The 12,179-nt window shown below is 47.2% G+C and overlaps 1 protein-coding gene across 3 annotated transcripts in view; it reads right to left on the bottom strand.

Moving 5' to 3' along the window:
* Positions 1-12,179, bottom strand: part of ABCA13 (ATP binding cassette subfamily A member 13) — a 384,829-nt gene that overhangs the window by 348,602 nt on the left and 24,048 nt on the right. For all 3 annotated transcript variants that reach the window (XM_034665342.1, XM_034665320.1, XM_034665331.1), the window contains 2 exons: positions 9,083-9,176; positions 4,866-4,989 (listed from right to left, as the gene is read on the bottom strand). In XM_034665342.1, the coding sequence (XP_034521233.1) occupies positions 4,866-4,989; positions 9,083-9,176 (218 nt within the window). The remainder of the gene's footprint in view (positions 1-4,865; positions 4,990-9,082; positions 9,177-12,179) is intronic.

The following is a 12,179-nucleotide window of genomic DNA, read 5'->3' as shown; positions in this document are numbered from 1 at the left end:
TATCCCAGCAACTCCACTCTCTACAAAGACAGTCTTCAAATTTACAGCGGGGTTCCACCTAAGTAGCCGCCACTGGAGATAATGGCATGCCCATCCATGAGCGGTGAATGCATAAACAGGATGTAAACAGGATGGGGCGTGTCTACACCGTGCAGTGTGCCCCCCACAGACCGACTTCCCATCTGCCTGGTGAACTCCCTGCCCCTGCATTCGTCTGTTGTGTGGCTCCTCTTGTGTTCTGCTCTGCGAGCCCTGTAAGAAGCCAAGTTCATCACGTGCTGCAATGTCATTGAGTTTGGAATCCCGAACCCACTTTATAATTATGTTACCCTTGTTTTAGGACTGAATAGCGCCTCCATCGTGCGGAAACACGACCCCTGGGTGCACCTGCACGGCGCATGCTTACATCCTGAAACATTTTGCTGGGTGAACCATGCCAGACAGCAAAGATATATCTTGGGCATGAAGTTCTTAAAAAGACAAATCTGAATCTAGTCGGGACAGCAGCAAGCAGGTACGCTGTTCCTGGGTCTGTAAGGGGGGGGGGGCGGGCGGCAGGTTGTCCTGAGAGGGGGCTCAGAGCGCTGGGGGGTAATGGAAACCTTCTCCAGCCCCATCACCGTGGCGGCTGCCTAGCTAAACCAACATGCCAAAACTCCCCGGACTCTTACTTATTATTGATCATTGTATAGGTCAGGGATGGGTTTTGAAAGTTAATTGTATTTCCAGTGCACGAGGGAAACTCAATGACAGAGCGTAACTTTTAAAAAGATGCCATTTGCAATAACAACAAAAAATACACGGTAAGTAGGAAAAAGTTTGAGGAAAGGTATCCATGGCCTTCACGGGAAAATATCAACGAGCCACGCGGAGAGATGCTCATCGCGATTGTGGGATTCCACGCGACTCCCATCAAAAACCCAGCAGAATTTTCTCGCTGACCTTGACGAGTTTGTAAAATGAATAAGGAAGCACCAAGACTTCCCTACAGGAGAAAAGCAGGGTAGGAGGGTTTGCCCTGTCAGACATGAACACGCTGGAGAGCTCCAGGAAGAAAGCCATGAGGTGCAGGCCAGGCTGGCTGGATCTAGAAGGGTCGGGAGCCCCCCGGGCACCAAGGAAAGCCTAATGGCCATGGGGAGTCCCACTGCAGATCAGTGGGCTCCGTGAATGGGGCTAAAACAATCGCTTACCCAAATGGGAAAACAGTAGCAACTGGATCATCCTTACCCCATCCAGACACACAAAGCCCAGATGAGTGCGATACTTAAGCGTGAAAGACAAAACTACTTGGAAGAGAATGTATATTGGGGCGACTGGGTGGCTCAGTTGGTTAAGCGTCTGCCTTTGGCTCAGGTCATGATCCCAGGGTCCTGGGATCGAGTCCCGCATCAGGCTCCCTGCTCAGCGGGGAGACTGCTTCTCCCTCTTCTGTCTGCCTGCTGCTCCCCCTGCTTGTGCGCTCTCTCTCTCTCCAATAAATAAATAAATAATCTTAAAAAAAAAACTGGGTATTAACATAGCATACAAATAAAACAAGGTTTACTGGGGGAGAAATTTACAAACAAAAGCTAGCAGAACACACCTGATTCCCCACGTTCTCTTGTGTTCCACTGAGAGGCAGCTCTGCTGGGCACAGAGAGTACTCAGGGAAGGAACCCCGGAAAGCTGTGTGGGGTACACAGGGACATCGGGGTGACCGCGTCATGGGGAGAACTTCCTGGTGGGCCAGGTGGCCTGAGCACTCAGACTGGCATCCGTCCACTCGTGCTGAGCCGCTCTTGGCTAAGCTCCGGAAAGGGGCCTAGACATAAGCCCCAGGACCATGTGGACCCGTCTTTCCTCCCTGGCTCTTTACAGAGGAAACTGTAAAGGAGAAAGGAGGGGACTGAAGGAGAAGAAGCTGAAATCAGGGCCACAGTTGTAGCCTGATAGAAAAAATGAGAAAATCCCGGGTCCGTCAGTGCAGAGGCCAGAACCCTCCAGCTGGGCCTGCGAGGGGAGACGTCGGTGACACCAAGAAGGGCGTCCTGATGCTCCCGTCTCCAAACACCCTAATGGTGCCCCTTCTTTTCCAAGGTCACGAGGGGGGTGGGGACCCAAAGAGTCTGGAATGGGATCAACCCCAGGAGCCCCTGGTCTGGTGGAACAGGTCCAGGGGGTGAGAGCGTCCGGAAGGAACCACTGCTAACACTGCATGCAATGGGGGGGCCACAGAGGAAGCTGCTTAGGGGCCAGGGTTTCCAGGGGAGGGGGACCTGTGACCACAGAGGGGGCAGCCTGACCATGCGAAGGCTGGAGGCGGGACAGCATGAGGGGGCGGGGACAGAGGCGTGTGAGGGCAGAAGGACAGACGGGGCCATAAGCACGGACAGAATCCTTCTGAACTCCTCGAGCGCCCATACTCATGCACATCCCGTGACCTCCATCCTTTCAAGGGACGAGGATGGAACTCTTAACTGCCTCGGAAGGAGATCAAGGGTTCGGCTACTTGTAAAGGACTCCGGAATGGACAAAAGTGGAAAGATGGGAATGGGGACAACACGCAGGACAGTGTGCAAATGTGCATTGCAAACCCAGAAGCTGGGAGGAGGGGCAGGAAGTGAGACCACAGAGCAGGAGGGACAGGAGGGCATCCTCAAGGGCTGGGGGTGGACCTGAGAAGCAAGAAACAGGACAAAGCCGACAGGAGGGCAGTGAGGACCGCAGGAGGGGAGGGCATCCCACGCCAGAGTGAACACAGTCCAGGGTGCACGGTGTCCACTACGGAGTCAGCCATGGAGAGAGGGGGCAACGGGCACGTGGGCATGAGATTTGCTTTTGTGCCGCAGCTTTGCCTTAAAAACACAGGAATGATTCCTGACATGGTGAGAACATCCACTTAATCCGCTTGCAGGAATGACTCACGCGGGGTCCTGAGATCCTCTTGTCGGAGCCAAGGGCAAGCTCCCCACAAAGCCACGAACAAGGAAGTCGATTTTCATACTCATGTCCTACAGCAGATGAAGTGTGGGGTTTCTGCCCAGAGTGAACGTTCCCCTGGGGCATGACAAAGGGCGCGGAAATTCACACACTAAATGCAGGGTGATAATGTTTAAAGAGACTTGAAATGGACACTTTGGTTCTCTGATATGTGCAAGCCGAGCCAGCTCCCGCAGAGCGATCAGAAGGGAGTCTTTGCGCGGCTTTGAGGGTCAAATATCTGAACCGCTATGGGAAAAAGCCAGCAGCACCATGCGTCAAGTGGCAGGTCCCGAGATGGGAGACTCGCTCCCCGTGTCCATCCCCATCATTGCTTGCAAGTGTCTTTTCCTGACTCACTTTGCACCTGTCAGACCTTGGGCACCTGTAGACGCCGAGAGGCATTTCATTCTTGGCCTTGACATCCACAGCTTCCTGCTACCCCTGCCAGGCACAGCCGGCCCCCAGGATGGGATGTGAAACACTGTCTTCGGGTTTGGGAATCCCTGAGCTTCAGCAAAGTGAGGAGGGGGTAGGGAAGTGGGGGGCACAGGAGGGAAGAAGACGGCTATTTCCTGATGAGGAACCATAGTCTCTCATGGTTATAGGCGAGGACTGAGAACTTGATATCACTACCGGGCCACGCATGGTGTTAGGTGTCTCACAGATTTTGTCCTCCAAACTCACGACGCTGGAGGCAGGTAAATGAGAACCCAAGGTTCAGAGGGGTCAAGAAACATGCACAGATGCCCAGAAGTAAACAGGAGCAGGACCATTGTTTGGGGGCAAAGCCTAACTTCATATTTTGACAGTACCTCAATGTCCGTTCTGAGGGAGGGAGAGATCAGGGGAGCCCTGGGGAGGACATGCTGGCAAGCTCGAGCCCTCCTCAACTTCCCAGAAAGAGGCTTTTACTAAAGCTTTTATACTTTCATACGTGCCGCACGCACAAAAGGACCATTGACTATTTCGGGGTTATGACTTCAGATGGTTCCTAAACCATTTTCTTTATATCGTACTTTTAGATTACCTGTCTCAAAAATATCTAGAAGCACCATGGATAAACATTGTACCAGATGTGTCCAAAATGATCCGGAAACTTCCTGTTTTCCTCTTGTAACTGGAGTCGAAAGATGAAGATCGGATATGTTACCATGCTTTATTTAGCTTCCCATGTCTTAGATTATCCATCGCCAGGAGCCACAGATGAAACCAAACCCAGATCTTTCATGCCTGGCATAGTCGAACCATTAGCCCCTCCCATCATCTCTACCTCCAGTGAGAGAAGCTTCTAGAACATTCAGGATCCTCAAAGTCAAACCCCCTTTATTCTGACTCTTCTCACAGGAAACACAGAGGCTCTCTCTGTGGTCTTCGATGCTGACTGACGGCTCCCCAGGCTACTAAACGGGTTGCCTTGGCACACGGAAGAGCCACCTGCCCCGTGTAAGTCAACAAGAAGGCAATCAATGACCACCATTTTCACCTGACCTCATCTGCGAACAGGATTCTGGTCAGAAACAGCCCACCTGGTCAGAAACAGCCCAGCAGGCTCTCACAAACACTGGTTCGGTGGCATTTGGCACCAAAATGCATTGTTGGTCAAACAAGTTATTTGAAGCCAGACTTTTAATCTACAGGAAACAAACTTACACTCAAGTGACATTTGCAAATCAGCAGTCACTTTGTGGTTCCCAGACCAGCAGTGGAAAGACCTCCTACCGAAACCAGTCATTAGCTGGAGACATTCTTACATGAGTCTGCATTTAACGCAACTGATTTTCCTGTAACTATAAATTCTCCAGTGTGTTTGCTCTCTGACCTCTCCCAAATTATTGAGGCTTTGCTAAATGCATCGTGCCTGTTCGCATGAATTCTGAAGAGGATGCTTGTGTTTCTCTTACCGCAGATGGCGCTCCAAGAGCTCCGCGTAGCTCATGTTCCTGCAGGCTGACCCGGTGTTGCAGAGAAGGGCCTGGACAAAGGGGAAGACACCTCGGCTGGGCAGATCCCGGGCTTGCAAAAAACCTGAGTGTAGACGCAAGAAAGAGAGGAGTCCATACAACTAGGAGCAGACATTAATACCTATAGTATCTAAGATGGTGTTATTATATTATTAATCCTGTAATTAATTTAAAGGCTTGGGGGCACCTGGGTGGCTCAGTTGGTTGAGCGTCTACCTTCAGCTCAGGTCATGATCCCAGGGTCTTGGGATCGAGCCCCGCATTGGGCTCCTTGCTCAGTGGGGAACCTGCTTCTCCCTCTCCCTCTGCTGCTCCCCCTGCTTGTGTTCTCTCCCTCTCTCTCTGTCAAATAAATAAATTAAATCTTTAAGAAAATAAAAAATAAAAAAATAAAGGTCTGAGCACTCAAAGAAAAGAGCAAGGGAGAGGGGAAAGGAAGAAAGCCTTCGTATGGAGCACCTTCCTCCCGTTCCGCACGCACACTTCAAGGCACTGTGGTTCTGCCTGGCCTTAGAGCTGCAAGAGTCACCACATCGCTGTATTCCTGGCTCCCTTCCCCAGCCAGGCCTCCAGATACAGTCCTTTGTAAACAAGGCGCGGGCAGGAAGAATACAGATAGAAACCTCTTCTCATCTCACACGAAGATTTAGGAGTTTTTAGTTTGGGCAAAATTTTCAGTCTAGTACACCTCGGATTCTTAAACGTTTAAGCCTAGTTGTTAAAGATCATTTAACACAAAGAAGTTTAGAAAAACCAGATAGGATCCAAGGGTTTTCAGGACAAATGTTGCCACAACGAGGCGCCTGGCTCGATCAAGTGCGGTTCATCTGCACCCCCCGCCCTACCCGCCCTCCACGCCCCTGATGGACAGACAGCAATGGTTGAGATGCTGAGGACCACAGGCAACTTGGAAGTTACTGATCTAACAGGAGGCAGCTCGTAGGCCCTTGGCGGAAGGCTTTCCCTGTGAACCTAGTTTGGTCTGGGAAATGATCGTACTCTCCAAGACATGGAGACCCATGAAGCCCGGGGGTTCATTCAGCAGATTGCTCTGCATGCAGAAGACAGTCACTAAACGTTGGATGTGCGAGGGGTGCCTGGGTGGCTCAGTCGTTAAGCGTCTGCCTTCGGCTCAGGGTGTGATCCCAGTATTCTGGGATCGAGCCCCACATCAGGCTCCTCCGCTGGGAGCCTGCTTCTTCCTCTCCCACTCCCCCTGCTTGTGTTCCCTCTCTCCCTGGCTGTCTCTTTCTCTGTCAAATAAATAAATAAAATCTTAAAAAAAAAAAAATTGGATGTGCAAGTCAATGAATGAATGAACAAATGACAGAATGAATGAATGAGTGAATGAACGAATGAATGAAAGAAAAATGAATGAGCAGGCTTTTAAGCTAGAGGGGCAAATGGAGCTCTTAGCTAACACAAGGCCCAGTGCGCTAGGTAGGAGACCAGACAGAGATGTGGGTTCATAGCCCAGCTAGTAAGAAAATGCATGTTTCCCTAGTATGATTTCTGTGTCCCTCCTTCAGGGACATGTCAGGAATGGTGGTCACCACAGTGGGTGCTCAGTGGGTCAGAGATTGAGGACTCTAGTCCTGGACGTACTTTGTCTCCAAGACTGAACACCTAGTGTGGGGACAGCGGGAAGGGTGAGGGAGGGGCACGGATGTGTCTTGGTCATCTCTTGTGTGCCAAGCCCTGTGCTAGGCACACGCACATGACTGGTTTTCTGAGTCCTTGGGACAGTTCTGGAAGCAGGTAAAATTCGCTGTCATTACGGAGAAGAGACTTCCAAGGCGAGGTCACTTGCCCATGCCGGCACAGCTAAGGGGGGCAGCAGGATGGAGTTTCAAAGTGTGGTCCTTCAGTGATTGTGGCTCCTGGCCCTCTGAGGCTCTGACAAAGCCTTCTCCTCCTACCAGTGCTCATCTGCGCCAACATCTGAGAAGCATTTCCAGGGCTCCTCTCACCACTTCCATGTTGGGACAGTCGGATGAACTCTTAAGGACCAGGTGTAAGCGGTTAGACAAGGAACATCACAGGCTGCACTTCCCGTGTGGCCACCAGGACTGAACTAGCAAGACATTGTACTGTCCTTTTAATGCTCTGTTATCTACAACTGAATCACACAAAAACATTTTGCCACTATTGCCTTGGGCCTTTTCCCTCGGGCCTTAATGCTGTGTGGTCTACGGCTCATCCATGCTTTTAAGAGTTGACCATCTCCAGCTCAAACAAAGCCTTTGATGGATTTGAGATGGGTACTCCTCCAGTCACATCCCTGCTTCTCGGTCATAAGGAACTCCCCCCGCCCCATGCTGCTCGCTCTGCCCAGATCATTCCTCTCCTGCACATCTAAGTCCAGCAAAGTTTCACAGGCCAATTCCCTGGCAGCCTTTCCTGAACATGGCTTGGCCACCTGTCCTCTGTGCTCACATGGCCCCTCTGCAGAATTCATCATGACACTTTTGCTACTGGATTGTAATCATCTGGCCCAACAGCAAGCTCTATAAGGACAGGGAAAACACCTTGTCCACTACTCCATCCTCAACAAGGTCTTGGACACAGCCAGGACCGCAATACATACTTACCAAATGAGTAAATAAAAGAATTATTTTGGATAGTGACATGCTATTTTAGATAAAGCCAATTCCTTAATAACCCTTTATTCATATAACATTTTCAGAATTAACCACATTATCCATATTTCAGGTGGCATAAATCTTGTAGAAAGAGAACAGGCCACCACTTCACAAACAGCAATGCTGTTGAGATTTCAAACCAGATAAACAAAAGGGTCTTTCTGATAAAGTTCCTGGAGCAGAGGAAGTTAATCAGTAATGGGTTATCAGTGTGTCACCACCATCACTGCCATCACTGTCATCATCACCACCATCATCATCATCACCATCATCATGACATCATCATCATCACCACCATCATCACCATCATCAGGATCACACATCATCACACATCACCATCATCACCATCACCACCATCAACACCATCATCACCATCATCATCATCACCACCATCATCACCATCACCATCACCATCATCATCACCATTATCACCATCACCATCATCACCATCACCATCAACACCATCATCACCATCATCATCACCATTATCACCATCACCATCATCACCATCATCATCACCATTATCACCATCATCACCATCATCATCAACACCATCATCACCATCATAACCATCACCATCATCACGACATCATCAGGATCACACATCATCACCATTATCACCATCACCATCATCATCACCATCATCATCAATACCATCAACACCATCATCACTATCACCATCACCATCATCATGACATCATCGTCATCACTATCACACATCATCACCATCATTATCACCATCATCATCACCACCACCATCATCTTCATTACCATCACTATCATCACCATTATCATCATCTCTGTCATCATCACCATCATCACTGTCATCACCACCATTATCATCATCATCAGGATCACACATCATCACCATCATCATCACCATCATCATCTCCATCATCACTATCATCACTATCATTGCCATCATCATCACCACCGCCAACCCCACCACCATATAATGACCATTGCCATTAGCATCATGTTGGCAAACTGTGAAATGTATCTCCCACTTTTTTTTATTTATTTGAGAGAGAAAGTGAGTGAGAGAGAGTGAGCACAAGCATGGGGAACGGCGGAGGGAGAAGCAGACTCCCCACCAAGCAGGGAGCCTGATGTGGGGCTCAATCCCAGGACCCCAGGATCATGACCTGAGCCAAAGGCGGACAAAAACTGACTGAGCCACCCAGGTGCCCCTTTCTCTCTCACTTTTACTTCTTCTTCTACTCTTTTTATATTTATAATAGCACATAAACCTGTGCCCAAAAAGGCAGTTTAGTTAGAGGAATAAATCTATCTGCTTGATGGAGCAGACATGTGTGAATATCATTCTTAAGAGAAAAAAAATATACATTGATGCTTACTGTCACATCCCCCAGAAATACAGCTATTGTGATATGACAATAAATATTCATTCATTCCACTTAGAATTCAGAGTCTATAAATATCAGAGGAAAGAGAGCTACACTTCTTTTCTCCAGAGGTCTGTAATTCAAAAAGTACAGCAAAAGTAAAACTTACAATTGTCTCTGTGTCTGGGAGGTTCTTGAAAGCGTAGCACTGTCAGAATCATGAACAGGATACATGGCCAAAAGAATTCAGCAAGAGAAAGGACCTGCAGAAGGTGTTAAAAAAAAAAATTAGAGCTTGAATGAATTGCAAAGTATGATGGTAGCCCCCCCCTCTCCTGAAGGCTGGTACACTGGCCAGGGCAGGCCTCCTTTAAAAGAGGTCACTGTCATCCCTACGGCGCATCTCTGAGAACACCCATTTGAGACAGGGGCCCACACGGGAGGCCCCAGGTCGCTTGTCACCACATCCAGACCCATGACTCTCAGCTCCTTATACTCCTCCCAAAAGGCATGTCGTCTGTTTCTTTCTTTTTTCTCCACATTCTTATTTATGGCAGACTTCATGACATTAAAAGAAATTAAATAAATAACTTCATTCATATTTCTCACATTCCAACAAGTAAACTATTTTTCTTTTTTTCTTTTTTTAAGTGGGCTCCTTGCTGGGCCCAACACAGGGCTTGAACTCACAACCCCGAGATCAAGACCTGAACTGAGATCAAGAGTCAGACACCCAACTGACTAAGCCACCGAGGTGCCCAATATTTTTCTAATTTCTTTAACATTCTGCCTTTTCCATCCAAACAGACATTTTCCCAGTGACACATACACTAACTTTTTTTTATGAGTATTTTCTCTTTTTTTTTTTTTTGCACTGAGCAGGGAGCCCAATGCGGGGCTCAATCTTATGACCCTGAGATTATGACCTGAACTGAAATCAAGAGTTTGGACACCAACTGACTGAGCCACCCAGGCGTCCCTTATGAGTATTTTCTAGTACTGCCACACACGATTCATAACTAGCATCTTACTGATTGCATAACATTCTTACCAAAGGGGTATACTAAATGCACGTTCTCTCAACAACAAATATTTTTTTATGCATAAATAACTTTCTTTTGAATTCTTTTCTTGAGATTGGAACAAATTCCTAAAATTCAGATTATTGGAGTCAAATCTCTTCACACAGACAACGAAAGAGCTACAGAGCAGGACTGCGATAATTTCATAGCCTTGAATTTTCACAGTAAAAAAAAAAAAAAAAAAAAAGAAGGAACTGCCATTGATACGTGGAATTTATTTAAGAAAGAAATACCCAAGGTATAGCCCAGTGAAAAACTAAGAGAAAATCCTCAATAATCACCAGATTATTCTTATTACCATCATTCTTCCCTTGTTTTTATCTTGGATAATGTTCTCCTGTGGACTCCCACTCCTATCATTCCACAAAGACGGAAGTGTGGAACCAGACACAAACACAGGCTGGGCACTCAATAATGCATGAACAAAAACCTAAAATCTGCAGGTTAGGAAGTTAAGGATGCTCAGTCCAACACTAAAGAGGGTTATTTCAGACGCCAAGTTATAATGCTTTGAACCAAAATGAACTTCTTGTCTCTTCAGTTCCTTTGCTCTTTGAACTGCCTGTCCCAATTCTTCCCTGTAAGGAAACAGCATCTAAATGCATCCGGGTTGGGTGTATGAGGCCAGAAGCCATAAAGACAAAACACAGGTGGAAAAGGTTTCAATCCCTACTGGAAGTCAAGAAGAAAAGAGGGGCGCCTGGGTGGCTCAGTGGATGAAGCTTCTGCCTTTGGCTCAGGTCATGATCCTGGGGCCCTGGGATCGAGCCCCACATGGGGCTCCCTGCTCAGCGGGGAGCTTGCTTCTCCCTCTGCCTCTGCCTGCCACTCCCCCTGCTTGTGGGCTCTCTCTCACTCACTCTCTCAAATGAATAAATAAAATCTCTAAAATATAAATAAATAAATAAGAAGAGGAAGAAAAGAAATCACCGTCTGAAACAATTCATGAGGTCATATTGCTTATGCCAGAAAGCGCATCATTATGAAAAGCTCCTAATTACTGAATCCAGTATCATACGTCCTGAGAACAGGGAAAGCGTCTGCAGGAGGCCACCCTCTGCCTCAAAGGATGGTAATTAAACCAGGAAGAGAGGTCAAGAACACTCAGAAGGCCACAGATCATTGAGGTCATCTTGTTCATTCTCTGTAACAAATAATCATTTCCTGAAGTATGGGAGTGGACGTGTGGCGGGGGGTTCCCTAATTAATTCTGGCTGAATATAAATGTGCAAGACAGAAAACGTGCCCCAAAGTCAACAATGACTTGATAGCATTAAGAAGAATAAATACATAATTAATTTTTTTGGTTTAAAAAAATTTAAATAACATATGATAGCCATTTTCTTTTAAAGACAGAGAGGTATAAAGAAAACAGAAAATGGTTTGGACCCAAGACTCATATAACAACTTTTGATGTTACAATTACATATGTGCATGGTTAGGAAATTCAAAAAGTACAGAAGAATACACTCCCAAAGGAAAAATTCTCTGAACAGTTTTCTGAATTCGTTTTTAAAAACATATATAAGCAGGGCGCCTGGGTGGCTCAGTCAGTTAAGCATCCAACTCTTGGTTTTGGCTCAGGTGGTGATCTCGGGGTGGTGAGATCGAGTCCCATGTTGGGCTCCATGCTTACGGCAGAACCTGCCAGGGATTCTCTCTCCCTCTCCGTCTGCCCCTCCCCCTTGCATGATCATGCAAATAAATAAATACATCTTAAAAAACACACACCTAAGCATAACTAATATTTTTGGAAACAATTTCTCATATCAGCCCTTATAGACCCACCTCGTTGTTTTTAAAGAGTGCCTGATAATCCACCATAGAATTGAATTTATTCAACCTATCACCTCATAGGGAAATTTACAAGGTTTTCTGTTTGGGGACATCACTATCTTGAGTTTCCTGCACGTTTGGCTGACTTCTGTAATTATATTTATGGAGTACCAATGAGATGACTGAGTCAAAACGTGTATGATTTTTAATTTGGGGAGCCACAACCAACGTGCCCTCAGTAAAAGCTAAACCAACCATCCTTCCCTCCAATCACACACTCAGTAGCACCTGAGATTAATAAACTTTTTTTAAGAAGATTTTATTTATTTATTTGACAGAGATAGAGACAGCCAGCGAGAGAGGGAACACAAGCAGGGGGAGTGGGAGAGGAAGAAGCAGGCTCATCGC

Source organism: Ailuropoda melanoleuca, chromosome 1, assembly GCF_002007445.2.
Source record: "Ailuropoda melanoleuca isolate Jingjing chromosome 1, ASM200744v2, whole genome shotgun sequence".
In the NCBI taxonomy this organism is placed as follows: domain Eukaryota; kingdom Metazoa; phylum Chordata; class Mammalia; order Carnivora; family Ursidae; genus Ailuropoda; species Ailuropoda melanoleuca.
The sequence above is the reverse complement of the archived record's forward strand: the minus strand, read 5'-3'. Positions and strand labels throughout refer to the sequence as shown.